General features: G+C 61.8%; 1 protein-coding gene across 8 annotated transcripts in view; it reads left to right on the top strand.

The window, feature by feature from the left end:
* The window catches only part of WNT7B (Wnt family member 7B), a 49,321-nt gene that overhangs the window by 13,034 nt on the left and 9,339 nt on the right, over window positions 1–26,948 (top strand). For 6 of the 8 annotated variants that reach the window (XM_072843539.1, XM_072843542.1, XM_072843538.1 and 3 more), the window contains exon 2: window positions 12,488–12,714. In XM_072843539.1, coding sequence (XP_072699640.1) covers window positions 12,488–12,714 — 227 coding nt within the window. Of the gene's footprint in view, window positions 1–9,300; window positions 9,621–12,487; window positions 12,715–26,948 lie in introns of those variants that run through there. The other 2 variants (XM_072843540.1, XM_072843537.1) reach the window with 2 other exon arrangements.

The following is a 26,948-nucleotide window of genomic DNA, read 5'->3' on the forward strand; positions in this document are numbered from 1 at the left end:
CACCCCAGCTTTGGTTAGGGCACATGGCAGGGCCGCAGAGCTGGGGAGAGCCTGGGTGGGGGTGGACTCGAACTCTGCTCTGAGAGGCCCTGTGGCCCAGGCAGGCCCCCTGCCATCCGTCATCCTTTCCTGGAAGCCCTCCCCCTACCCCCCCAGGACGCCAGCCTGGGGCACGGTCTCAGGACCCAGAGCGCTCTGCTCAGAGGTGACGACTCAGTGTCCCTTGCCTACGGGGACGTGGCCCCCGAACCCACTGCTCACACCGTGTCCGGAGTAGCCCGGAAGGCTGAGGTCCTGCCTGGCACATCAGGCGCCCAGACTCCCAGCCTGGCCGCGGGCCAGACTCCCTGCCAGCTTCTTCCCACCTGTTGCCCTTGCCTGTCTGTCTGTCCATCTGCCCTGAGGTTTCAGGCTGACGTCCTGGTCACCCAGGCCTGCAAGGTGGCCCAGTGGCTGGCAGATCTGGGGCACGAGGGCCTAGGCCCAGGCCAGGGCTAGGTGCTCTCATCCCTGCTTGGGCCTCAGCTCAGCATGTGGCCTCAGCTGCCACGCACCTTGAGGTGTCAGTGTCCCTACCTGTCCCATGGGCAGTGGTGGGAAGGCTCAGGGGTAAGGGCTGGGAAGGTCCCGAGTATAGCGGAAGGGGCGGGAGTATGTCCATGGCCTGGCCAGACAGGATTGTGGCCTCCTCAGGAGGCTGGCTTAGCTGTGACCGCGCCGGGAGTGGGGACAGAGGGGAGACCGGGGAAGGCTTCTCGGAGGAAGAAGCACCAAGCTGGGCCTGGGATCTCGCCCAACTGCCAGACGGGTCTGGGGCCTTTGTCTTTGCTGGTCAGTGCATCTCGAACCCAGGAGTGTCCCGACGGGCCCCGGATGCCCAACCAAAGTCTGGAAGTAGCTGCGGTCGGAGGTCAATGACCCGGGGCTCTGCGGTCACAGTGACTGGATGAGGTGCCGATTTCACTGACCCACCAGATGTGGGGGCCGATGGGCCCTCCCGGCCCCGGGCACCCCTCATCCACGGGGGAGAGCCCCCGGCCGCGCTCGCCCCTCTCCAGCAGACCCAGCCGAGCCCCAGCCCCCTGTGCACTGCCTGCTCGCTCCCAGGACTGCCTGGTTTCCCTCCAGGGTGGGGTCCCAGAATGCCAGGCCAGGAATGCCAGCTATGTGGGGAGGGCGGGCGGCGAGCACCCGCCGGGGGCGCGAGGGAGCAAGCGGACGCTGTGCTCTCTTCCCCGGGAACGCTGCGGGCAGTGAGCTGAGCGGGGCAGTGGGCTGGAAAGATTGCAGCAGGCGGGCCCCACGGTGGAGGGAGCCGGCCCGCAGGAGCCCCCCCGCGGGCAGGGGCTGCTCTCCCCACTGGACAGATGGGCAAACAGAGGCCCACGAGAGTCCGCAGCCGCGCAGACCTCGAGCGCAGGACCCCAAGCCCTGGGAACACTGTTTAGGAAACAGACACAGGTAATGCTTCGGTCCCTCACTACCTGCAGGTGGGGGGCGGGTCTGGGGGGAGCAGAGGGATGGCTTCATTTCCCAGCAGGGCCCCTTCCCGCCCCCGCCCTCTCTCTGCACCTGCACCTGCGCTGGGGACGGCCTTTTTGCCACCCCCGCGGCTCCCTGTCTGTCAGTTAGGCTGGCCAGGCCAGCCCCGAGGAGCCGCAGCGGGGACGGGGTGGGATGGGGCAGGGGGTGCCACTCGGGAAGGGTGGTCATCCTCCTCCTTCCAACTTCTTCCGGCCCAGGCCAGGAGGGGAGATGCCATTTGCCCAAACACGGCTCATGCTCCCTGTTTGCAGATGGGAAGATTGAGGCTCAGAACAGACCCTGAGGGTGGCCTTCCCGAGGTCCAGGGGTGTCCCTGGGCCCCACGTGGCATGCTGAGCAGGGCCGAGGGCCCCAGCACAGGCAGGAGACGGACAGACTGAAGGAACCACCAGGAGGCCAGGTGGGCCCAACGCCCCCCAGGGCTTTGTGTAGCTATGTCTGGCTCTGTCCCACCTGTTACCCTGTCCCTCCCCACAGAGGAGGCCTGCGGGGACCCCGCCGGTGCCAAGCTCCGGCACCGTGCTGGTGGCTTGGTGGGGGACGGTCTGCAGAGTGACCCCAGACCTGGAAGACATCCTTATGCCCATTTGACAGGCAGGAGCAGTGAGGCCACCACCAGCTGCGGCCCCGCGAGGCCGGGGGACAGCCCCTTCCGGCCCACCTGTGGCTGGGAAGCTCTGGCCCCCCGCCCACCTGACGGAGAAGCTGGTGGGACGTGGGGCGTGGGGCGGGGTGGGTGGGCGTGGGGGCCAGCTGCCATCTTCCCAGGTATTTGCCCAGTTACTTCCTGGACGAGTGGACCCAGGCCCGCCTCCCTGGCTGATCGCAGATAATTAGAACATTCTTCAAATATTTTGCCGGAGGATGCCCGAGAAGGAAGAATTATAAAGCGCCCGGGGCCAGGAGCGTGGGCTGCAGGAGCTGTGGGCAGCTGGGCAGCCGGGGCCAGGGCCAGGGATGGGGCCCCAGAGAGAGACCGGGGATCTGGCCCGAGCCCCACCAGCCTGCCCCCACCTCCCAGGGAGCTGGGGCCGGGTGGGTGCTGGGCCGTGTTGGGGATCCCTGCCCTGGGGAGCTCACAGCTCGTGAGGGTGGATAAAGCTTACCCCAGACGGCCTAGGAAAGGCCCGAGGGGGTCAAGCACAGAGTCCTGGCCCCCCTGGGGGGCGGGCGGGTGAAAAGGCCTTGGAGGATGGGCTCTGCCATGGGGAGGTCAGCGGGGCTGGGAGGAGCACAAAGGTGCAGGGGTGGGGTGCTGTGGGAGGATGGTGAGCGATAAGGGGGGCCTGGGGCCAACCTCATGGCTGGAGGCCTGGCTCAGGTCCGAGGCTGCCATCCTGCTGTGTCGGGCAGTGACATGGGTGCTCCAGGGGGCAGAGGGGGCACAGAGGGCTGCCCAGGGGGAAAACCTCTGTCATCACTGCCGACCTCCCTAAAAGTGGTACGTGCCACCTGAGCAGTGGGGGTGGGGGGGCAGGGAGGGGCACATGTCCCCGCCCCCCGCCCGTGGCCCCCTCTGGTTCCTGTGGCTTGTGGGGGAGGGGGTCTGGGATGCTGAGGTCCAGTAGGCTCAGTCATGAGGTCTGAGTTCTGGGAAGTACTTGGATGCTGCGTCTGCCCCATGGAGTGCTGCCCTGGTCCTAGCCTAGGGAACATTCCCAGGATTCTGTGGTTGGTTCGGGGCAGGGGCTGCTCCTGCCCAGAAGCCTGGGAGTGGGGGCGTCTGCATCACGGCTGGTGCTCGGCCCAGAGGGTGGGTGCAGAAGGAGAGCTCGGGCCGGGCTGGGTCGGGGTCCCGCTGCCGTGGGGCCATTTCCCCCCTGCTGGGACGTGTTGATCCTGGGCTGTGGTTTGTGGGGTCGGTTGCTGGGGAGTTGGTAAGAGAAACGGGATCCTGAGGTGGAGGTGGCTCCTAGGACACACGGCCACATCAGTGCCCATGGTTTTAGGGCCCTGTGCACAGATCAGATGGCTCGAGGCTTCCTTGGGGGCTGAGAGGCATATGTGCCACGTGGGCCTGGGCCTGCAATGACGCCCTTTCTCTCTGGCTCTTAAATTAAAAAGGCACAGCTTGTGCCGTCACTGGTGATGCCAGTGGAGCAAAGCCCTTTGGAGGTCCACTTCGGGGTGGCCTTACCCCACGGGCCCCAGCCCCGCTCTGCCCACCTCCCACAGCTTGATGTGCTGGTCCTTCACTGGGAAGGCTGACATTTCCACGATCGTATGTAAAGTAGGAATAAAAGCTAATTTTCATTCATTTATTTATTTCCTAAAGATTTTATTTATTTATTCATGAGAGACACAGAGAGAGAGGCAGAGACACAGGCAGAGGGAGAAGCAGGCTCCCTGCGGGGAGCCCTATGTGGGACTCAATCCCGGGACCCGGGGGTCACGCCCTGGGCCAAATGCAGACATTAAACCGCTGAGCCACCCAGCATGCCCCCCCAAAACTAATTTTTAATCAACCTGTAGAAGTCTAAGTGAAGGTGGGGGCCTGCCACGAGTGTCCGCGGCCACCTGCCTCACTGAGGACGTCCCCGCGGCGTTGTGCTCCCCGTGCGAGCTGGGGTCTCTGTCCCTGGAAAGGCCCCTCAGTGGGTGTGAACGATTCCATTCCTACATTGTACTCATTCGCTCTGTCCTTCATTCATTCCCGTGTTCCATGCTGACCGCGGAGGGTCGGCCGTGCCTGGCCTGGTGCCGCATGCGCTGGGGAATAAGACAAGGCCCCTGCCACCCTGGTGCCAGCAGCAGGGACTGGGGGTTGGCCTGCTGGAGAGAGTTTGTGACTCAGCCCCTGGCATGAGTTGGGGTCCTCCAAATGCAGCCTTCTGCCCCCTGGGGACCAGCAGGGGAGGATGGCCCTCCAGGTAGACGAGTGACCACCCCCCAGCTGTCTCTGAGGGGCAGGGACAGGGATGATGAGGCACGGGCCAGTCTGGGAGCAGAAGTGTGGGTCCCAGCCCCTGTCCCCTACTTTCCTTCCCTGAGCGACTCAGCAGGTGGCTGGACCTTTCTGGACCTCTGGTTCCTATTCCGAGAGAATAATAATAATGATAATAATAATAAAACACCTTCCCACTGAGGGGAAGAATCCAGCACATGCCAGGTGCTCGCTCTGCCCTGAGGCGCTAATTCTGAACAGCTTGGGGGTCTACGTTAGACTCTTGGCTGCTGGGACGGGATTTGGAGGCTCGTTACCTCCTGAGTGACGCAGGGGTGTCCTGTGTGGGACGAGGGAGGGCAGGATGGCTCTAGTCCTAGGCGTAAATGAGATGCTGGCTCCCCCATTGGACTCCTCTCTGGGTCTTGGGGTCCCTGATCATGAGGTGACCTGGATGCTATTCTTCAAGGAAGTTGATAGAAGGAGGCTGCCCCAAGGAGCCCCTGGGCTGGGCCTCGGCAGGAGGGGGGGCTTGACCTACACGGGGTCTTAGCCAGAGTGGCCGCGGCCCTGCACTCTGTCCTCTCCCAGCCTCGGACAGCCCTGGGAGGCTGCCTGGCAGGGCCTGGCCCCGCTGGTGGCCCGGCTCCTCTGGGCACAGGGACGGCGGCAGGTGCGCAGCTCTGCACACGGGCCTCCAGGGCTGGGAGGGTGCAGGCTGAGAGCGGGAGGGCACCGTCTGGCACAGGCCCAATTATGAAGCCCGGCATCCCCACGCCAGCCCCCAGGGGGTCCTGTCCACCCTCCTCGTTGCCCCAGGAACCGCTGAAACAGCCTGTCTCTCTCCTCTTTCTTAAAAAAATTATTTTATTTATTTGAGAGAGAGTGGGGGGAGGGGCAGAGGGAGAGAATCTCAAAAAGACTCCCAGCTGAGCACGGAGTGGGATGATGATGACTGATGATGACGATGACGATGACTGGGCTCCATCCCAGGGCCCTTGAGATCATGACCTGCATGGAAACCAAGATTCGGATGCTTAACCCATGGAGCCACCCCGGTGCTCCAGCGTGTCTCCTTTGGGGAGGGGGGTTCACAAAGGCTGAGGGCCCAGTGGGGACAGGCTGGCTGCATCTGTGGGTGGAGCCTGGCCGGGATGGGGGTGGGGAACCGGGCAGGTGGGCAGCCCGCAGAGGATCTAGGCTGTGAATGCCCTTTGGCTTTTTGTTTGTTTGTTTTTTAGATTTTATTTATTTTCTTTTTACTTATTTGAATGAGAGAAAGAAAGCAAAGAGGATGGGGAGGAGCAGAGGGAGAGGGACAAGCAGACTCTGTGCTGAGCGCAGAGCCCAATGTGGGGCTCAAACTCATGACCGAGATCATGACCTGAGCTGAGATCAAGAGCCAGACGCTTAACCCACTGAGCCACCCAGGTGCCCCCTGAATGACCTTTGATCCTGGGGCCTCTGTGAGCCTGGATTTGGGCTGCACCCTGGCCTATCTGGCTCTGCTTGGAGCCGGGGCGGGGGGAGGTGGTGGTGGGGGGCTGGCCCAACCCCGCAGAGGCCTCCCCAAGGACCTGCTGCTGCAGGAGGGGCCAGCACCCCAAGGCCGGGCGCACACCGACAAGGCGCAAGGGGATGACTGTTAACGTTCCTATTGAATTTCTTAAATGTGCTTTCCTTAATTTATTGTAAGAAAACTTTTCCTTCTGATTTTGCCAGCCCTACAAAGTTCTGGATTGCTATATTTTGCTTTTTGTTGAGATATAACTTACGTAAAGTGCAGAAGTCTCCAGTGAGCTCAATGAGTTCAGGTCAGTAATGAGTCCTCCGTGAGGGTTAATAGTGGCCAACCGTGACAACCGTGACACCCGCTCCTCATAGGCCCAGCATCATGTGCTCTCCCTGCAGCCTGACAGACCGGGGGGCTGTCACTACTCCCACTTGGCAGATGTGGAAGCCGAGGCACAGAAAGGTTAAGGAGTTTACCTAAGGTCTCACAGCCAGGAGGAGGCAGGGCCAGGGTTCCAACCAAGCTGGCTGGCTCCAGTGCTCACATGCCGACCCTCCACGGGGCTGCCGCATGGGTGACGGGGAACCCGGCTAATGCCATAGCAAGTGTCCCACCCTCGTGGCCACTTCTTTGCCATCTCTCACCGGGCGGTGGTCACCTGGCCCCTCACTCTCTGGCATCCCCTAGTCTGAGAGGCAGCCCTGACCCCTTGGGACCTCTGGCAGGTGGGAAGAGCTTCCTGTTGTCCCTGGTAGCCCCTGATGGCACCCAGTGACCGGTGCCAGGATGCAGCAGGAAAGCACATCCCCATCCCCTGCTGCCTTCAACACCTCTGCTCTCACATTGGACACCCGTCTGGTCAGCAGTCCCAGGCTTCCTGCTCCTCCCTCTCCTGCAAGCTCCCTTCGTGACGCTGGTCCAGGCCAGGGGTGAGGAACATTTCCAGATTTTTGGCTTTGCCCACGCCTCCTGGCATCTTGCCTTTGTTGCCAGGCCCCTGAATAGCACGAGGAGATGAGCCTGGAGCAGAATCTTCCGTGGACAAAGTTGGCTTCTCTGTGCTCAGGGCCACTCCGAACCTCCTTGCTGGCTCTCCCGGGGCACCTGGGTGGGCAGCTGGAGGCTCAGAAGCCACCCGGGGGGCCCTTGCTGCTTGGGGTTGAGAGCCAGGCCCACCCTGTGGGCAGCTTGCGGAGGAATAAGACTGCCACTTATTCCAGGATGCGGCCTGCGCTCCCCCTCCTCCCCCTCCTCCCTCCTCCCCTCTCCTCTCCTTGCCCTCTTCCTCCCACCCTCTTCTCCTCTCCTGAGGTAACCAATTTCTAGTTCTCAGGTATATTTGCCTCTTTCCACTCTGGCAGATTCCCTAACAGGGCTGGTGGCCCACAGCTGCTGCCTCCGCCCTCCCAGTGGGAGAAGCAGGGTGGCCAAGGCCTGGGGAGTGGCCGGCCGAGGCCTCTCGGAGGGCAGTGGTCAGACTCGCTGTGAATGCAGGCTGCGGGCGAGGGAAGGGGCCGGTGGCTGAGACCTCACCCTCCAGCAGTGGAAGCTGTCCATAAAGCTGGAATGAATTAATGAGTGACCTTGGGGGATTTTAAGCAAGAGAGGCATTTAAAGCTGTGTTTCGAGACTCGAAAGTGGGCATAGCATCTGCTCTAGGCCGTCCTCTGGTACTTGTTATGCACCTGCTGTGTGCGGTGCACTGGACCACAGCGCTGCCTCCGCCTGAGTTCTGGAAGCGGAGACCGGGCTCTGAGCCTGGCTGTGCAGCCTCAGGCCCATGCCCTGGCCTCTCTAGGCTGCAGTCTGCACGGCTGTAACCTGGGGCTGTAAGGAGAGAGGATTGAGACCCAGCAGCGGCCCGTATTGTCCGCGCCCAGTGCTCAGAATGGGCGCATTTAATATTGTGAGTGGAGAGATCCCCCCATTGTAAGGCAGACGATTCCGAAATGATTTCTGAATTAGCGGCTGTATCCGGTTATTTATGCTCCTGGTGCAAAATACCGTGTGACTGTATTCCCTGATGCCTTTACTTCACCTTTGACCCACACACTGGCTGCAGGGGGCTGGCGGGCGGCTCTTGGGCATCCCACTCCATCAGCCCCACACGTCCTGGGATGCCTACAAGCCAGGATCAGTCCCTTTCTACCTGTCCCCCCCCCGATGTCCAAGCGTGCAGAAGTCCCATGTATTGACAGAATTTTATTTTATTTTTTAAGATTTTAAAAAAAGATTTATTTATTTATTTATTCATGATAGACATAGAGAGAGAGAGAGAGAGAGGCAGAGACACAGGCAGAGGGAGAAGCAGGCTCCATGCCGGGAGCCGGACGCGGGACTCGATCCCGGGACTCCAGGATCGCCCCTGGGTCAAAGGCAGCTGCCAAACCACTGAGCCACCCGGGGATCCCTTTTTAAAGATTTTTAAAAAATTATTTATTCATGATAGTCATAGAGAGATGAGAGAGAGGAGAGACACAGGCAGAGGGAGAAGCAGGCTCCATGCCGGGAGCCCGATGCGGGACTCAATCCCGGGTCTCCAGGATCACGACCTGGGCCAAAGGCAGATGCTCAACCGCTGAGCCACGCAGGCTCGACAGAATTTTAAAAAATTGTGCTTACTTGACGGGATGAGCACTGGTGATAAGCTATATGTTGGCAAATTGAACTCCAATAAAAAAATAATAATAAATAAAAAAATAAAAAATTGTGCTTAAAAGATGCATCACATACAGTTTGCCCTTTTAACTGTTTTGAAGTGTGTCCTTCGGAGGCGCATCAGTGCACTCCCCCTGCTGGGGGCTCCGTAATAGTCACTGTCGTCACCCCCATGCCTCCTCTCTGTGGCCCCAGGCGACCATGGGTCCACTTTCTGCCTCTCCGGTGGTGCCTTTGCTGGACACTTCATGTGAATGCGACCACACGATGTGCAGTGTTTGTGTCTGACTTCTTTCATGTAAAATACTCCCGGGGAGCCACGCTTCATCCCCGTTTCTGACCAAATAGCATTCCATGGCACAGATGGAGCACACCTGTCTGCCCATTCAGCCACTGGTGGGGACGTGGGTTCTTTCTGACCCTGGGCTCTGCGGATAGTGCTGCTGTGAACATGCACGCGTGCACAAGCTCTTGCTTGAACACCTGTCTTCAGTCCTTCAGGGCACAGACCAAGGAGTGGGATTGCTGGGTTCTAGAATTCTATGTTCCGTTTTCTGAGGAACTTCCCGACCGTCGTCCACAGCGGCTGCCCCATTGTCCCCTCCCGCTGGCGATGCGCGAGGGTTCCGGTTTCCCCACGGCCTGCCAACACCTGGTGTTTTCTGTTGTTTTGACCTGTAGGCATCTTAGCGGGTGTGAGGTGGCACCGCACTGGTTTTGATTTGCCTTTCCCTCGTGAGCAATATTCAGAGTCTTTTCACTCGCTTGTGGGCCGTTTCCTGCTCTTCTCTGGAGAAATGCCTGTTCAAGTCCTCTGACTGTTTTTTAAATTGGATTGTCCTCTTGTTGTGAAGATGTAGGAGCTCTTTCGGATGTGATCTTTGAGTATTTACTCATTTGTCCGGCCATTCACAGCTACAGGGGGTGGGCAGCCCCCGGAACCCCGCATTTAGCCCAGACCTGGTCCTGTGCTCAGGTGCTTGTGGTCTGCTGAGGAGGCTGGATGTGGAAAGAGCCACGGTGAGAGCCCACGGGTGAGGTTGGGACTCGCGGGACAGGTGCCCACCGTGTGCTTCCTCGGTGCCTGGGGGCCAAGAGGTTTGAGCTCGGGGGACTTGCACGTGGGCACATGACATGTAGAGTTTGCCAGACAGAAAAAGGGAGAAGGAGCGGCATCCCAGGCAGGGGACCCGCATAAGCGAAGGTGGCTGGGTGGTGGGAGGCCAGATCCCGGGAAGCCTCCGATTCTACGCCAAGGAGCCTGGGGAGCTATGGATGGGCTTTGAGCAGGGGAGTGACATGGTCAGACCTGGGTGCCGACAGGGGACTGCCTGGAGGCGAGAGACCAGGGCTGCAGTGATCTGTTTCGGCCCCTGGGGTCCATCCTCAGTCCAATGGGGTCCCTTTGCCCAACTCCTCCCCCAGCAGGGTTCTTACCCCAGGCAGCAGGGGCTCTGCAGCCTGGAGACTGCTGCAAGAATTTGGGTCTGGGGAGCTTGCTTTCAGCGTCCAGGATCCCAAGCGGGCTCCTTCCCGAGGCGTGGAGGCTGGTTCCCATCCATCTCAGTTCCCCGGGTCGGTTTTCTGAGCATCTACAATTACTTTGGGCTGAATTCCCCAGATTCCAGCCCGCTCCCAGCCCAACCCGCCCAGATGCTCTTCCTCCATGCCAGCCTCGGGCATTTCTGCCATTGTGCCCGTGGGAGACCCAGGGGGGTCTTGGCCAGATTAGCGAGTGGGGCGGGCAGGCCGTGGGGATTGAGTGTCGCCGGGGCTCACGCCACACGGGGACTTTCCCAGCTGGCTGTGGGTGCTTGGCTGCCCTGGAAAAACACTGACTTGTTTCTCTCCAGAAAGGGGCTGGCAGCCAGCGGGCAGGAACAGGGAACTCAGTGCGCCAGGAGGCCAGGGCCGTGGGCATCAGCTTTGGGGAGCTCCTCGTGGTCTCCCTCATTCCCACACTCTGTCCCTCACCCAGCCAGCCTGGCCTCTTGTTTGGGAGCCAGATGCCACTCTGAAACTCAGCTGTTGCCCACGGGTGTGCCCAAGCCAGCCCCCCCACCCCTTCCAGCACAGTGTCTGCCCTCGTCTGGGTGCTCAAAACCAAATAACTGGTACAGCTTCTGAGGGACACAGTTTGGTGGTTCCTCAAAAAGCTGAAAAAATGATCTTATGACCCAGCAATTCCACTCCTGGGAATATGCACCCCCCCCCAAATTGAAAACAGGGACTCAAACAAAAACTCACACACCCGTGTTCGTAGCAGCACTGTTCACAATTGCCGAGAGGCGGAGCAAGCCAGTGCCCCGCCACCGGGGGAGTAGATACACAGGAGGTGGTCCCTCCACAAAATGGAATATTATTCAGCCATAAAAAGGATGGAAGCACCGACACCTGCTACAATGTGGCTGAGCCTGGGAAGCATGATGCTGAGCGAAAGGACCCAGGCAGGAAAGGTCACCTACTATGTGATTGCATCTCTGCGGAATGTCTAGGACAGGCGAATCCACAGGGACAGAAAGCAGATTTGTGGTTGCAGGGCCGGGTACGGGGGGCGGGGGTGCGGAGAAGGGGGTAGGGAGTACCTGCTGAGAGGCATGGGGTTTTCATTTTGGGGGTGGTGACAACATCCTGGAATGTGGTAGAGGTGGTGGTTGCATGTCTATGAGCCACAGAACTGAACGCTTTAAAAATGGTTAGCTGCATGATCTTTTTTTTTTTTTTTAAAGATTTTATTTATTTATTCATGAGAGACACAGAGAGGCAGAGATACAGGCAGAGGGAGAAGCAGGCTCCCTGCAGGGAGCCCAGTATGGGACTTGATCCCAGGACTCCAGGATCACACCCTGAGCCGAAGGCAGGTCCTAAACCCCTGAGCCACCTAGGGATCCCCTAGCTGCATGATCTGCGAATGTCACCTTGTGACATGAACATGCTGACGCCACCTCTGTGCACAGAAAGTGAGTCTGGCGGGTGCCTTCCTGTCTCTGGCCAGGGCCCGGAGGGCAGAGGGTGCCAGATTAATTATACGGCACCCCCCTGGGGACCACTCTGAGGATACAGTGTTGCAGGGAGGACCCTGCCCAGCCCAGCGCAGGGTGGGCGCTCCGTGCACGCCAGCGGCTGCTTCCTCCCCGAGTCCACCTGGTCGTCCAGAAGCGAGTGACTGACAGCAGCAGGTGTCCCCATGGGTGCAGCCTTTCTCCCCGAGATTGTCTGGTCTGAGCTTACGTCGTGGTGGTGGTGGTGGTGGTAGGGGTGGAGGTCAGATGTTTTACACTCCCATTTCACGGATGTGAATACTGAGGCTCAGAGAGGCAGAGCGCCTTCCCCAAGATTACAAGACGGGCTGCAAATGGATTCAGGACCCTGTGGGCTCGGCTCCCAGCCAGCTCAGCAGCCTGCCGGGCCCAGGAACCCCCAGCGGAGCCCAGGAGCTACAAGAGATGGGGAAGTCCAGTGGTCAGGATTTGGGGGCTGGCTGTGGACAGTTTGGAGCTGATGGTTGATGAATCCCAGGCGTGAGGTTGGGTGACCCGACGGGTCTGTGTGTCTGACTCAGAGGCATGCGGGGCTGTGGTTCTCGCATCCCATGGGACGGCGGTTGATTCCCGGGATGCGTGACCTATGGTTCTTGCCCCCCCCCGGGCCGAGGAGGCACGGGCGCCAGTGCCTTTTCAAGCTAGGATCGTGCCTCTTGGCCAACGGGAAATGGATTCTCGAGGGTGGGAGCTGTTTGGTGGCCCGGCGGCAGCAGAACTCGGCAGGAGGGGGGCCCGCGGAAGCCCCTGGCGGACTGGGGGCCTGGGCAGGGGAGGGCGGCAGGTGGAGGGCAGGGGTCTCGGGCGCAGCCACTCACCTCCCCATGTCCCCTCGCCTCTCCACAGAGCGCTGTCATCCGTCGTGGCCCTGGGAGCCAACATCATCTGCAACAAGATTCCCGGCTTGGCCCCGCGGCAGCGCGCCATCTGCCAGAGCCGGCCCGATGCCATCATCGTGATCGGGGAGGGGGCGCAGATGGGCATCAACGAGTGCCAGTACCAGTTCCGCTTCGGACGCTGGAACTGCTCCGCCCTCGGCGAGAAGACTGTCTTCGGGCAAGAGCTCCGAGTAGGTAAGGGCACCTCTGGGCTCGCAGGGACCCACCACCAGGGCTTCAGGGGCCAGGCCACCCCCCGCCCACCCCCCACTGCCCCCCGCTCCAGGGCCGCACCGTCCCCAGTGCCTCCGCCAGAGCGGCTTGCCCTGTGCCCACCTCCGGGCCTGGCCTGCTGGGGGCCCGGCACCCCAGGGAGACCCAACCGTGTGAGTGGATGAGGGGCATCTCGCCGGGCCATGGGGCTGGAGGACGTCGCTCGGGCGAGGTTGTGAGGCCCGGGCAGCAAGGTGCAGTGGCTAGAGGCACGCCCCGCTCGGCAGCTGCGTGGACCTCGGCGCCACTTCATCTCTCCTGCCTCAGTTCTCTAGCTGGAAATGGGATGAGAGCAGGAGCTCCTACATGGGGTTCTGGGGCGAGGGCTCGAGGCGGATGGTGCCGTTGATGTGGAAGGAATTCCAGGCCGAGGGCAGGCACAAGCAGAGACTAATGGGATGCTGTGCACACGTGTATGGGAGCGCCGAGGAGCCTGACAGGCTGGAGGGCACGGTGGTGGGGGACGGGTGTGCAGGTGGAATCCGGCCGGGGAAGGGGCTGGGGCTCCAATTCTGTGAGCAGTGGCAGCTCCCGAGGTCTGGCAAGCAGAGGTGGCCAGGTGCCTGCTGGCCGAGCCCCACTGCATGGCTGTGCACAGTCCCCAGGCCACATGCTCCATCTCTGTGTCTTCCCAGCCCTGAGGGAGGCCTCGTGGTGCCCATTTTACAGGGGTGGGGAGCTTGAAGGGAGAAGTGGGGCTTCCAGAGCCCCATCTAGGTTGGGATCTTGGAATCCGGCTGCGTGTCCCTGGGGCATGGCACTTGGGGCTGCCCAGGCCTTTCTGTCCTCGGTCCTGACGAGCTCTGAGCATCGGGGGCCCTCATCTGGGTTCCTCGAGCCTCTCTCGGGCCTGCACGCAGTAGGTACTCACTAAACTGCCGCTGAACCGGTGACGGTGGGGAGGTGATGCAACCTGCCCTTCCAGGAGGGTCAGATGGGGGAGTGATAACTTGGGGGCACAGCGCCAGGTGTGCAGGGGGTACCCTGTTACTTCAGACCCCAGCCTGTAGGCACAACACGTCCTTCCGATTCCAGTGGGCTGAGGAGCCACAGCTGCCGGGACCCAGGCCAGAGCCAAGCTCTGCGAGGTTTGGAACGCCTGGCATAGGGCTGGGGGTGGTGCAGGGGAAAGCCCCCAGGGCCCCTTTGCGGTGAGCAGGCTGTGGGTGGCACCTGGCACAGGCGGGAGGGTGGCACCGCCCCCTCCCTGGGGCCCCACCACCCAAGTGCAGCTCCCTCCCTGCAGGTGCCAGCTGGGGAGGGTGGGGCTGCCCGCCCCGTCCTCTGCAGTCGGGAGGGCGTCGGCACCGGGGCCTGCTTAGTGCCAGGTGTCCGCTTGCCTGCCTGGCCTCTCACCCCCAAGACTCCGGGCTCTGGGGGCAGCAGTGAGCACCCCCACGGCGCAGCTGCATTGCAAGGTCACCTGCGGCCACAGGGTTTGCACACGGAGGAGCTTGGGTTCAGATCCAGATCCCCATCTGCCACCATGTCTGTTAGTCCTTGCTTCCTCCCTGTGTAGAGAGATGGGCAGTGGAGATGGTCCCGTGGCTTGACAGAGGGTCCCATGGCTTCGGGACCACGAGACACAGGCAGTGAGGGAGACGGGGCCACTCTGAGCCTCTTCTCAGGGTCAGGTCCCAGGCAGGGGGTCACCAGTGGTGCACAATAAATGCCAATAAAGAGCCTGAGAGGAGTGGCGTTGGCCCCACCGATGACCTGCCCCCCCCATAGTGGACCCTACCAGGGCCCACCCAGATTACCTGCACTGACTGTTGGGGAGCCCCGGGGTCCCAGATAATGGCTCACAGCTGTTCCTTCTGGACACTAGCCCAGCAGGGAGGGGCCTGGGGGGTCTGCAGCTTGGCCCACGGGGAGGGTCGGCCACGACCAAGGAGGCACTGATGCAGGGGTGAGGCTGGGGGGTGCTCCGCACTGCTTTCAGGCTCCGATTCCCGGGAGCCCACCCGAGGCACCTCCTCTCACCTCCATGAGCATTTCAGAGGCAAACCTTCCAGCGGAGCTGTCGGCACCCAACACCCCCACCCCTCACCTTCCTGCTCCCGCAGCCCCTGACCCGGCCGTCAGTGACCCTCATGTGGCCGACCCATCCCCTCTTCCCCTTATCTCCCCGGCTGCTCCTCTGAGCCCTGAGCCCTAGCCCCAGTCTGCTCTCCATGGGGCCACACCCAGTGTGGCCGCTCCCCGGGGACCGCTCAGCGAGGTTGGCCCATGGGAACCTCTGACTCAACATGCTCAGCATCTTGTTGCTGGAATCTGCCATCCCTGACCTTCCTCCCCAGACCTGAGCACCTGTCGTCTCAGCAGAAGCCTGGTGTCGTTGTTCCCGTCCCTCCCTCCACCCTGCCCCACGGCCACGCAGGACCTGCCTCTCTGGCCCTCCCCTGGCAGCTGCCTCCCCTCCAGCCCTGGCCAGGCTGTGTCACTCCCTCCCTCCCTCCAGGACCTGCAGCAGCTCCCCTATTGCCCCAGGATAAAGGGAGCTCCCCAGCCTGGAGCCTGAGTAATCCCTGCCGTACATCACCCCGGCCCCTCTTCATCCCTTCTGGGAACCAGGGCTTCTGCCTGGCTGACACCCTCTTCCCAGAGCAAGCCGTCCCTTTTCTCCTCTGGGACTTTCCCCCCCGCTGCCTATAGCCCGGGGAGGCCCTCCCCTCGGCTCTGCTTATTCGCGTCTGATTTCCCTGGAGAAGACCCCCTGAGCCCCTGTGCCCTTGCTGGCTCCTCCTGCCCACCGCGGCCGGGCTCGTCCTGGTGCTCCGTTCTCAGGCTCTCTCAGCCCCAGGCCAGCTGGGCACCTGCCTCTGCTCTGCCCCCGGGGGGCTTCCTGCCACCTGGCTGAGGCTTCCTGCCCTCCCTGGCCCCGGCCTGGCCCCCATTTGAGCCGGGAGGGTGGTCTCGGCAGGCACCTGCTCCTCCCAGAACTCGGCGCTGGGAGTCGTGAGCAGGAAGTGGGGCCGAGCGGCGAAGCCAGGCCGTGGCAGAGGCATGCGGCTGCCCCGGGCACGAGACGGGAGATGGGCCATGAGCTGGCAGGCAGCCGGGGGCACTCGTGGGAGCGGCCACTCAAGCGGTGCCAATTAATGATTGGCCCCAAGTGGGGGGATGGCCTGGGTAGGTGGGGACGGCCCCCTTTAGGCCTTGCCTGTGACCTTGGGCCATGTCTAAATCTTGAGAACTGACGGGAAAACCTTTCAAGGGGCAAACGAACCCCCGTGCAAAGTTCCATCCCCTTTTCCAGCACCTGGTGCTGTTGCTTGCATACCTCCAGGGACGAGGAGCTCACTACTCCAGATGAGCTAGATCTTTCTTATGATGCTGCTGCACTGGCTTTGCTCTGAGGCCCCACCCCCTCCAGGTGCTAGTTGTCCAGCTCCCTTCAGGGAGTCAGCCCCCCCCCCCCACAGTGTCACCTCATGTCTGGTGGCCTCCATTCTCTGGAGCCCACCCTGGGGCCTATTTCCTCATTTAGCGAGGGCTGCTTGTAGCCAGGTTCCTCCTGGCCCGTCTCTCCTGTTAGCTGGCAGTGAGCTCGGGGAGGGAGGGTGAATGTGTCCCCAGCTCAGCTGTCTTCTGCCCTGGGGCGGGCAGGGGCATGACACGAGAGTTGGGGGGTGCACTTGTATTCCAGGGATGCTTGTTAAAAGCCTGGGCCCCCCATGACCCCAAGCAAAGCAGAGCGTTTCTTACAGGCACCGTATTCAAGTCGGGACTGTGGGAAGGGCTCCCCTGACAGGGTGATATATGTAAGCTGAGACCCGAGAATCAGAGTGACCCAGACCAGCCTGGGGTGAGCACAGGGAAGGGGGTTCCAGACAGAGGGAACAGCAAGGCCAAGGCCCAGAGGCCAGAAAGCGGATGGTACTTTCCAGGAACTGCAGGAGGCTGCACCAGAGGGCCGGGAGATCTGGGCCCAGAGCAGGGGCGGAGCTGGGGTGCAGCGACCCCGAGGGCCCCGCGGAAGGTGGGGAAGGTTCTGAGCAGGAGAGGGACTTCCCTAGAACGCTGGCACCCTCCAGCGGCTGCCCCACCCCCTGCCCGGGCCCTGAGCCCTGTGGGACCCACTGGCACGGGCACAGGGGGTACAGCTCTGTGCACTCCAGCACCCCCCCTCCCTGAGCTGCCATGGAACACCGAGTCCCGCCCATCATGTGCAGCCTCAGACATGACCAGGCATAGGGGCCGCCCCTAATCCCGGCTCATGTGGCTGCCTGGGGCTGGCGGCTTGCTTTGCGGCAGGGGCTCGGCAGAGGCCCTGGGCTCTGGGACAATCCGAGGGCGCAGAGTGACTTACCTCCGAGTGTCTGAGACAGGAGGGAAGGTCTTGGGGCTTCAGGCAGGAACCTCAGAGGGGAGGCCTGACTCCGGGGTCTTCCGTGACGGCCGTGTGCCGGGGCGCCTTGCCCGGGGTTTTGCCGGCCAGGCTCAGGTGACGTGTGACATTGGTGCCCGGGGGGAGGAGGGCAAGCTGACATGCGCCGTGAGTGTAAGACACGCAACAGGCTCTGGAGCCATCCAAAGGCAAAATCTTTTGTCCAAGCAAAATCTCTCTTAAATCATCTTCGCAACGAGCACATGCTGCAGGGGTCCCGTTGGACATATTGGGCAAATAAACCATGTCGTGAAGATGAAGTCCACCTGGTTATTCTCGGTTCCCTTCAGTGACACACGTGGCGCCCGTGAGACTTCTTGAGTCAGCCTGGGCAGGCCGGGCGCGGACCCTTGAACCCAGATCTGACTCCGGCTCTGGCGGGACGGTGCAGGGTGAGGGCAGAGGGTCCCTCGCTGGCTGCTTCCCCGGGGCAGCGCTGGAGTGTGCGGGCGACTGCCCTGGCGCTCCCTGGTGTTCGGCCTGCATGCACTGAGTGCCCGCTGTGTGTGGGTCCTGGGGGCCGGGCGCCGGCGGGTCCAGTGAAGGCCACCGGCCCTGCTCTTGGAACCTCGTGCGCAGGGTGTCCTGGTCACACACGGGACCTGGACACGGGCTCGTGCCCTCCCGCACCGGGGGCTGAGGCTGGGGCCAGGGCTCTGCCGGGACGTGGGGTCTCTCCTGGGGATGGCGGGCAGGAAAATCCTCCACTTCCTCAGTGCCCACACTGGGGTTCTGCCCAAGGGGTCCAGGGCTCTGGGCTCTGGGCCTCTGAGTGTGGGTGGGCCTTCACCCTTGGCCTCTGAGAGCCAATGCCTGGCCAACCTCAGCTGGTCTCCAAGCCCCACTCCTCCTGCTTCCCTGCTGAGAGGATCGGTCCTTTTTTTTTTTTTTTTTTAAAGATTTTATTTATTTATTCATATGAAAGACACAGAGAGAGAGGCAGAGGGAGAAGCAGGCTCCATGCAGGGAGCCCAATGTGGGACTCGATCCCCGGTCTCCAGGATCACGGCCTGAGCCAAAGGCAGGCGCCAAACTGCTGAGCCACCCAGGGATCCCCGGATCGTTCCTTTCTGCTGTGGCTGCAGCCCCCCCAGAAGGCCAGCTGCGGGTGGACCCTTCCATAGAGCTCATCCAGGTTTTGCTGTCCGTGCACCATAGGTGGGAGATGGAGGCTCAGGGGTGGGTGTGGGGGGCTGATGACTCCCCCAAGGTCACAGACTGCTAGGGCCTAGGGATTTGAACCCAGCAGTCCAGCACTGTGTCCCGGCAGGACTCCGGTGCCTGGAGGCCATAGGATCACCTGGGGGAGGAAGGGTTCTGATGCCACCAGGTCCCCACACAAGCAGTTGCTGATTTGCCACGAGCCAGGACGAGGGCACGTTCACGAGGGCGGGCTGTGGGAGGCTGACCTCCCCAACAAGAGGGGCTGCCAGAAGCCAGGGCTGCAGGAGAGGCTTTCCCAGGCTCCCCAGAGCTCTGGGGACGGGGGAAAGCTCCTGGAAGACCGTCCCAGCTGGGGACACAGAGCCTGAGGCTCAGGCGCATGCTGCCTCTCACCGTGTGGCCCTAAGCCAGGCTCTGCGCACTCCTGTGCCCCAGGGGAGCACGGCCCACCGGGAGGCCCGCTGCGTGGCCTGTGAGGGCCTCACTGGGTCAGAACAAAGGCCTCGGGCGTTCGGGGGTGCCGGCGTGTTTGGACCTGGCGTGGCTTTTTCTAGTGCTGTGTTTATGACAAGAGCAGGAAAGAGCTTAGTGTGGAGACACTGACTCAGCCACAGGTGAGCTGGGGTGGGGGCCGGGGCAGGGCAGGCGGAGGAGAGGCAGAGGGACAGATGGGGACAGCGGGAAAGGGAGGCAGAGAACCCAAGAAAGAGGGACAGACAGAGGGACAGAGGACAACACACACACACACAGGCACGCCCAGAGCACCCAGTCAGCCTCGGCGCACCCACGTGCACCTGCGCCAAGCCCAGGGTCTCAGCCGGTTCTGAGATGGGGGGTGAGAGCCGCCCACGCGCTTGGAGCACCTGCTGCGAGCTGTCCCCCTGTGCTAACTCACTCATGCGCATGGGCCCCTGTGAGGAGGATACTTCACTACCCCCCACCCCAGGCAGGTGCAGACACAGGTGTGTTGGGGGGCAGCCTGCCCGCCTGTCACGGGGCAGAGCCTGCATCGGACCCCAGTGGTCCAGGCCAGGCCCCCAGGGGAACCACAGGCCAGGCTGGGGCAGGGGGAGGGGGCTGGCGGGCCGGGACTCTGGGCTTCCCACTCCTCATCACCACAAATAGGGATTTGGGACCTTGCCCGGCTTAGCAGCATCTCTGAGGCGGCCCCTGTCATCCCTCCTGGCGCTGGAGCCCCTGAGCCTGAGCCGCCTGTGTGCTGGGGTATAGCTCAGGCGGGGAGTTACATGCCCCTGGCGGCTCGCTGGCCCCACCCTGGGTCCCTGGACCTCTGCCCCCAGCTCCCATGCCCCCTAAAACCCAGACGTGGGCACTGCACCTGCTTGCCTGGGTGACACCTGCGTGGCCTGGGGTGTCCCCTGGCCTCCCTCGCCTCAGTCTCTCCACTCACATGCTGAGTGTGGAGGGTGGTACTCTCGCATCTGCTTCTGAGCTTGGGAGGGGCTGGGGGCTGCGTGGGGCAGGAGTGGGGGCTCAGATGCACTCACCAGCCGGCAGCGTCCCACCGGCCAGGCCTCAGGCCTTCATCCCATGTCCCTGCCGGATCTCAGCCGGCGCCCCTGTTCTGACCTGCTTCTCAGGGAGATCCAAAGCTCCCTGCTAAGGATGTTTGGAACCCACTGCACTGGCTTCACATGTTATGGGGGGACACTGAGGCTCAGGGGAGTGAGGGGCCAGGGAGGGTCACCCAGGAGCCCTGGTTCCATCTGGGTTGGCCCCTGTGATGGTGATGAACATCCCCCTTGGGCGCCCAGCTTCCCCGGCCTCCCTTCTGCTGTACCCTGGGGCCCCCCAGCCTGTGGTTCTGAGGCAGCTCCCGATTTCCCCCAAACCTGGTCCTCTGCCCCACTCTCCAAGTGACAGCCCGCCAGCTGCCCAGGCCCCATGTCGGGAGACTTCCAGACACGTCTTTCCCTGAACCCTAACCCAGCCCAACTGTTGATCTCGTTGCTTCCAGCCTCAAGACTGCATCCCAAGCCCAGCCGTCCTCACCTCCACCTGGCAGGCCACCTGTGTTTCTTACCCAGACCCTGGTGCCCTGTGCCCACTGTGCCACCCACAGTCAGAGGAAGGGACTTTTCAATGTCCCCTGTCCTCCTCTTCTTAAAGTCCAGCCCCCTCCCATGGGCTCCCCAAGTCAATGCGGTGGGGCCCACTTCATGTTTGACCCTGTCTGCGGGGTCCAACCGCTCATGCCCATCCCGTTCCCTCCTGGAGGGCTTAGCATGGCAGTGCCCTCTGCCCACACACCGTTCCCTGCACCTGTGCATGGCTCGTGTCTCTCATCATACGGGGTCTCCCCCTCCCTGGCCTGCCTCAGTCACCTGTCCTGCTGACCCTCCCTGTTTTTGACTGAGGCCTGCTGCCTATGCTCTCGGGGGACCCCCTCCCAGCCGCTGGCGCCCCGGCTGGGTGCTCAGCCCTGAGCTGGGGCCTCACCCCTAGGGCTCTGGGGGTTTGGCCAGGAGGGCAGGCTGTGCTCGGTGTTGGGGCCAGACGGTAACACAGAGGAGGGCAGGGGCTGACGCCAGCCAGCCGGGGTGGGAGGCAGGACAGTGCGCCTTCCCCGTCTGGCTGGTGGGGAACAGTCTGAGTGTGACTCTGGGGTCCTGGCCCAGATCCCAGTTCCATGGCTGGCCTGCAGGTGACCTTGGGCCAGTCACCTGCCTCCTCTGAGCCCAGCATCCTAACTGTGAGTGTCTAAATAGAGGACAGGTCATGTGCAACCCCTAAAAACCACTAAGGGCTGTGTGTCTTCCTGACAGCTTGTGGGACCACAATCCATGTACCCCACAATTCATCAGTGTCAGTGTCCGATTCCGTGGTTTCTAGTCTCTTGATGGAATTGCATACCCATCGCCGCCTTCAGTTTTAGAACGTTTTCATCACCCCAAAAAGAAACCCTGTGCCCCTCGGCTATCATCTTCCAAGCCCCCAGCCTTTGGCAACACTAATCTGCTTCCTGTCCCCGAGGGATGGACCTGTTCTGGAAACTTCACGCCAGTGGGATCCTACACCAGATGGTCTTTGGCGACTGGCGTCTTTCACTCCGTGCTACAGCGTGTGTCCGTGTTTGAGTCCCTTCCATGGCTGGGGGTTCCTCCGTTTGGGGGCCAGCCCACCTCTTGGTTATCTGTTCGTTGCTGATGGACGCTGGGGCGTAGTTACGTAGAAGTTTCTGCGTGGACACACCTGTTCATTTCCCTCAGGGCTGCACCTGAGTTTCTGAGTTTCTGAGTCCTGTAGCGATTCTATGATTAACCCTTTGAGGAGCTGCCTATGTGTTTCCACAGGGGCTATGGCATTTGTCATCTGTCACCCCCCGGGGCCCCGACCCCGGCAGCGCATGAGGGTTCAGGTGTCCCTGCGTCTGCGCTGACACTATTGTCGTCTGTCTTATTTCATCCCCACCCCAGGTGGGGGTGGAGTGACATCTCACTGTGGGTCCTTGATGGCTCGTGACGTTGAGCATCTTCCGCGAGCTTACTGGGGTTTGTTTACCGTCCGGAGGAACATCTTTTTGCATCCTCGGCCCATTTTTCATAGGTTATTTGCCTTTTTATTATTGAGTTATAGAGAATGCCGTATTTAAGGGGGGGCCAGTACAGGTTGGCAGAGGGGCAAGGGGAACTGAACGGTGTTGGCCACAAGCACGGGATGTGCGTGGAGGCACGCACTTGCTCACACTCACGGGAGCTATGGTGGTGTGCAAGCCCAGATGTACGCCCGGGGCCACACGTGTGTGCAGGTGGGCAGAGGTACATCCACGGAGATCCTGGTGTGGCGTATCACTTGTGAGGGGCAGGCCTGTCCCCGGGGCCCTCTGGCACGGCCGCTTGGCTGTATCTGAGCATTATCTTCATTTGGCAGGTGGGGAGACTGAGGCACGAAGGGCCCCTTGACTGGTCCGAGGTCTCCCAACTGGCCTGTTTGGGGGTCTAGACGTGAACTTGAGGTGTCAGGCTCTGACCTCTTCTCTGGGAGTGTGAGCTGCTCCCAGGTGGGGACAGAGAGGACGGCGCTAGATGGTCCTCAGCTCGGGGGGGCCCAGAGTCTCGGCTCACATTCCAAGAGTGATCCCAGTGCCGTCCACACCCTCCCTCCCAGACCTGCAGTTAATCAGGTCACCCTGAGCTCAGTTACGGCCTTCTAAACATAGAACGCCACACCTCGAAGTGGCAGCAACTTTGAGTGGACAGAGGGGAACATCTGCGGCCTGGCAGGGGGGGGGTGGCTCGGCCCTCAGCTCTGCCTCGGGAGGGCGCGGGAGCTCAGGTCTGCCCCGCTCTGCTCAGGAGGCATGTCTGTCCCCTCTAGGAGCTGCTCCTAGAGATCCGCCTAGCCCTGAGTGTCCTCCCGTGGGTCAGGCGAGGGGCTGACAGGGTGGTCTAGGTCCTGCTGTCCTGGGCAGGCCCCTCACCCTGGGCGTCAAGGCATGGCTGGCATCGTGAGGGCATGAAGCGGGTGGGGGGCTGCATCTCCCCCCTCTCTGAGCCTGGTCCCCAGCAGGGTCCGTGGGGGCCTGACTTTGAACAATCCATACAAAAGAAAGAATAGTGCTGGGTGGTCCCCGAGGGGGTGGTGGTGGCCCGGTGCCTCAGTTTACCCACATGGCAGTGGTTTCTGAAGGTTCTACTGCTCTAGATATTTTGGATTTTTCTAGAATATGCGTGGAGGGGGAAGCTGGGCAGGGCTGACAGGCTCTGGGATGGAGTGGAGTGATGTCCAGGCTTGTCCTGGAAGTCTTGGGCTTTACAGAGGGGGACACAGGCTCAGAGAGGGTGTGTGACTTGCCTGGAGCCACACAGCAGGTACGGCTCTCCTGCCTGTCTCACCCTGGGTGTCCCGCTATTCTCTCTGCTTTGTTGGAACTTTGGGCCTCGCAGGGCTTCTGGTTCTTGCCTTGACCTGCCGAACAAGGAAATGGAAAGAAAAGCAGCCTGTCTCAGGACCAGCGTGTGCAGGGACCCGCCCCCCCCCGGGGACTCATGAGGCTACGAGGCAAGGGGCGGGGGCAGCCAATGTAAGGCCTGCCTGCTCCTAGTATTTTCCAGGGATCCTACTGGATACTGCTGCTGGCTCCAGTGTCCGAGGGTGCAGATCCATGCAGACGTGGGCTCTGAATCTCAGGAGGGGCCTCTGAGCCTCCCGGGACTAAGGGACGCCCCTCCAGGACACCTGCTGGACCCAGAGACCACCCGTGTAGCCTCTACCCGGCTCCCCATCACCAGACACACCTGAAGCAGCTGCTGAGCTCTGATGGCCGCTGCCCCTGTCACCTGGAGCAAAATGCTTCCCTCCTTGAGGCTGGCTCCGTGTTCCCCTCCTTGAGATGGTCTGAGCAAATGGACTGATTTCAGGGGATGGCTGTGGAGATAAAGGAGGCAAAGCGTGTAAAGCGCCCAGCCCCAGACCTGCCTGAGTGCGGGACTTGTGGACAATGTGGGGGGCACGCAAAGTAATCAGACATGGGTCCTGCCCACCACCCCTACAGCCCGAGGGCAAGGGCCTGGCAAGCGGCCAGAGGAGGGTGCCTCACGCTGACAGGGCTCCCGGGAGCAGGTGCGTCCCTGCTGCGTCCAGAGCGCAGGGTGGTATAGACACGTGGACCTGGGCAGGTGTTCCGGGTAGCGGCGGGCCAGCGTCCACCTCAGGGGGGCCTCCTGCACTCAGGCACAGTGGCGTGTGCTGTGGGCAGCTGTATCTGCCCCCTGGGGGGGCCTGGCCCAGCTAGGCTGCAGGGGGTGGGGTAGGTGGGGATGGGTGGGGCCGGGCTTCAAGGGGCTTGAGGTCACCTCAGAGGCCTGGAGCCACCAGCGGTCACTGAGCAAGGACCACAGGTTGGAGGGGCTTTTCCTAAACCCAGTGCCCACTTGTTCTCCTCTGGAGGAGGATGCCAGGCGGCGCCCCTGGGGCTGGCCAGGAGGCCCCAGGCAGGACTGCGGGAGGGGACGGTCCCCAGGCCCCCAAACCGACACACGCTGCGAGCCCGCATCCAGGTCTGTGGAAGGGCTCAGTGGCCCCCACCCCAGGGGGCTGTCGTGTGAAGGACATGAAGTGTGTGTGGAGAGTGCAGGGACCGTGAAACCCCCGTCCTAAGGCCTAACGTCACCTTCCGTGATTCTCGGCAAACTACCCCTGGCTCCCCGATCACCTCCGCCTTTGTCTTCACAGTGAGACAGAGGGTTTGGCTCATTAAAACCAAATAAAAAAGGAATTAGTAGGAGTGGCAGCCCTGTGAGTAACTGATGAGTAACCGGGAGTCTGTGCCGGGCATGGGTACAAGCCGGGGGACGCCAGGAACTCGCACAGAGGGTGCAAGGGCGGCTTTCGAGAAACATCCTCCGAGCACTGCCTGCCTGCCCGGGGGGCTTCGGGACAGCAGGACGTGGGAGTTTGGGGCAGAGGCAGGCTGGGTGGCAGGTCCAGCACCTCGGAGGGAACGCCCACAGCGTCCTAGCTGTGGGTCCTGGGACTTGTGGCTCCATCGGCCAGGCCTCTTGGTGTGATTGCACAACCTTTGAGGTTTCCACCCCACCTTTTGGGCCCCGAGCTTGTGACCTGCCCTCTGTGAGGCCCGCATCCACCTGCCGGCGGGTCGCTGAGCCCCAAGGTCCACAGGTGGTCCAAAGGCAGCATCTCCTCCCCAGGGGCGCCTGTTTGCGTCTCTTCTCCTGTCTCTTCTGCCCAAAGTCGCTTCACTGCAGAGAGGCCACGCCGGACAGAAAGTACCATCTGCTTCAGGGGATGTCTCTGGCCGCCCACGACACTGACCCTGACCCCCAGATCTCGGCGGCCTCTTTCCTTATTACTCTCAAGCTCATCGCTCTGGAACCAGATCAGCAAACTGTTTCACACCTGCACCTTTGCTCCTGCCATGCCCACCGCCAGGAGGGCACGCACCCACTGCCCACAGCCACACGCCACGTGGACAGTCCCCATACACATGCCACATGCACACATGCTCACATACACCACACACGCACTCATACACACTCCCAGGGAGTTAACTCTAACTTCCTGTGAAGACTCGCTTTAGTTAAGGTGTCATCCTTTCCAGAAAGCCTTCCCTGACTAGCCCCCTCCTAGAGGCAGCTGGGGACATCCTTTGAGGTTCCATGGCCCCTGCGCCCCTTCTCGCAGAGCCCTGTGGTCACCTCCTCTCCTGGATCCCCCGACATAGTTGACCGCACGCCCTCCTGGCCCGCATGCCTCATGCGCCCGTGTTGGCAGGCCCCGCTGGGCTTGAGCAACACCAACAGCAGGGAGCTCTATAGCCCAAAGCCCTTCCCTTCAGATCGCCTTGGCCTAATCTAGAGCTGGGGAGGACAAGCCCCAGATTGTCCCTGTCTTCGACCCTATGTCTGCCTGGAAGCCCCCAACCGGCCCGACGGTGCAGAGGTTGGTGCCCCCTCCCCAAGGGGCAACTATACCTGAGAGGTTTCTCCCAGAGCTGAGCCCCAGGCCATTGGCTGGCAGGTGCCGGGTGGCTGTGCACTGACCCCAGGCGGGGCAGGGGGCAGGTGCGGGCAGGGCCCAGAGAGGAGGCGAGGCTGGGCAGGAGGCCATGGCGGCCTGTGTCCTTTGCAGAGCCCGGTCTTGCTGGGGCAGAAGGAACGCCTGACACCAGACTCCCTGAGCTCTTGTCAGAGGAGGGACGTTTCCAGGAGGCTGGGGCCACTCCTGGCGGCGGAGGTCAACCAAAGCCTCCTCTGCACTGGCCTCCGAGACCAGCAAGTCCTACCCTGGTCCTCAGCCCAGGAGGGAGAGCCCCCCAGGGACAGAAGGAGAGCCCCCCAGGGGAACGGGAGGTTGTGGGTGAGTTCCCCCAGCAGACTGGCAGGTGAGCAAGTGGACCCCAGAACACACACTAAGGCCACTCCCAGCAGGCATGCAGGTGGTGCCTCATGGATGTTCATGGAAGGGATATGGTTTGACCTTCAGCCCTCTCTCAGTCTGGGGCGATCACTCTAGCCCCAGTAACAGGGACAGCGGCCAGCCTGGGCCCAACACACTGGGCGGCGTGTTGGGGCCTCCAGGTCACAGGTGCGGGGTCTGTCCCATCACAGGGACATCACTGAGCTCCATGCCCACAGTGCCACCTGCTGAGGGCCACTCAGACCTGCCTGTGGCCTGCCAGGAACCTCGGGGATTGTGGGCAAGAGAGACCAGGCTGGGGTGACGGGGTGCCCAGGAGAATCAGCCCTGGACCCATCCACCTAGGAGGCCAGGAGCCCCCATGGAACCAGGAGGGTTGAGCAGCGGGGTATTGGGGTGGGCAGCATCACTCGCAGCAAGAGTCAGATCTGTGACTGAGGGAGGGTGCCACCCAGGGCCCGCTTCTGGTTGGCAGTCTGCAAAGCCTGCCTGGAAGAGGAGGCATTGAACCAGCCTTGGAAGCTCAGTAGGATTTGGGAAGGGAAGGAAGTTCCATTATGAAGACCAGGAGACCCCCCAGGAGCGCAGGAACAGCACCAGAAGGGAAGGGTAGTTGTTGGGAGCAGAGGACGGGGAGAGAGGGAGGGAAAGGCAGCTGGGCGGGGGACTGAGGGCCTTCCCTCCCCAGCTCAGGTGCCCACCT

Source organism: Canis lupus, chromosome 11 (assembly GCF_048164855.1).
Source record: "Canis lupus baileyi chromosome 11, mCanLup2.hap1, whole genome shotgun sequence".
Lineage (NCBI taxonomy): Eukaryota > Metazoa > Chordata > Mammalia > Carnivora > Canidae > Canis > Canis lupus.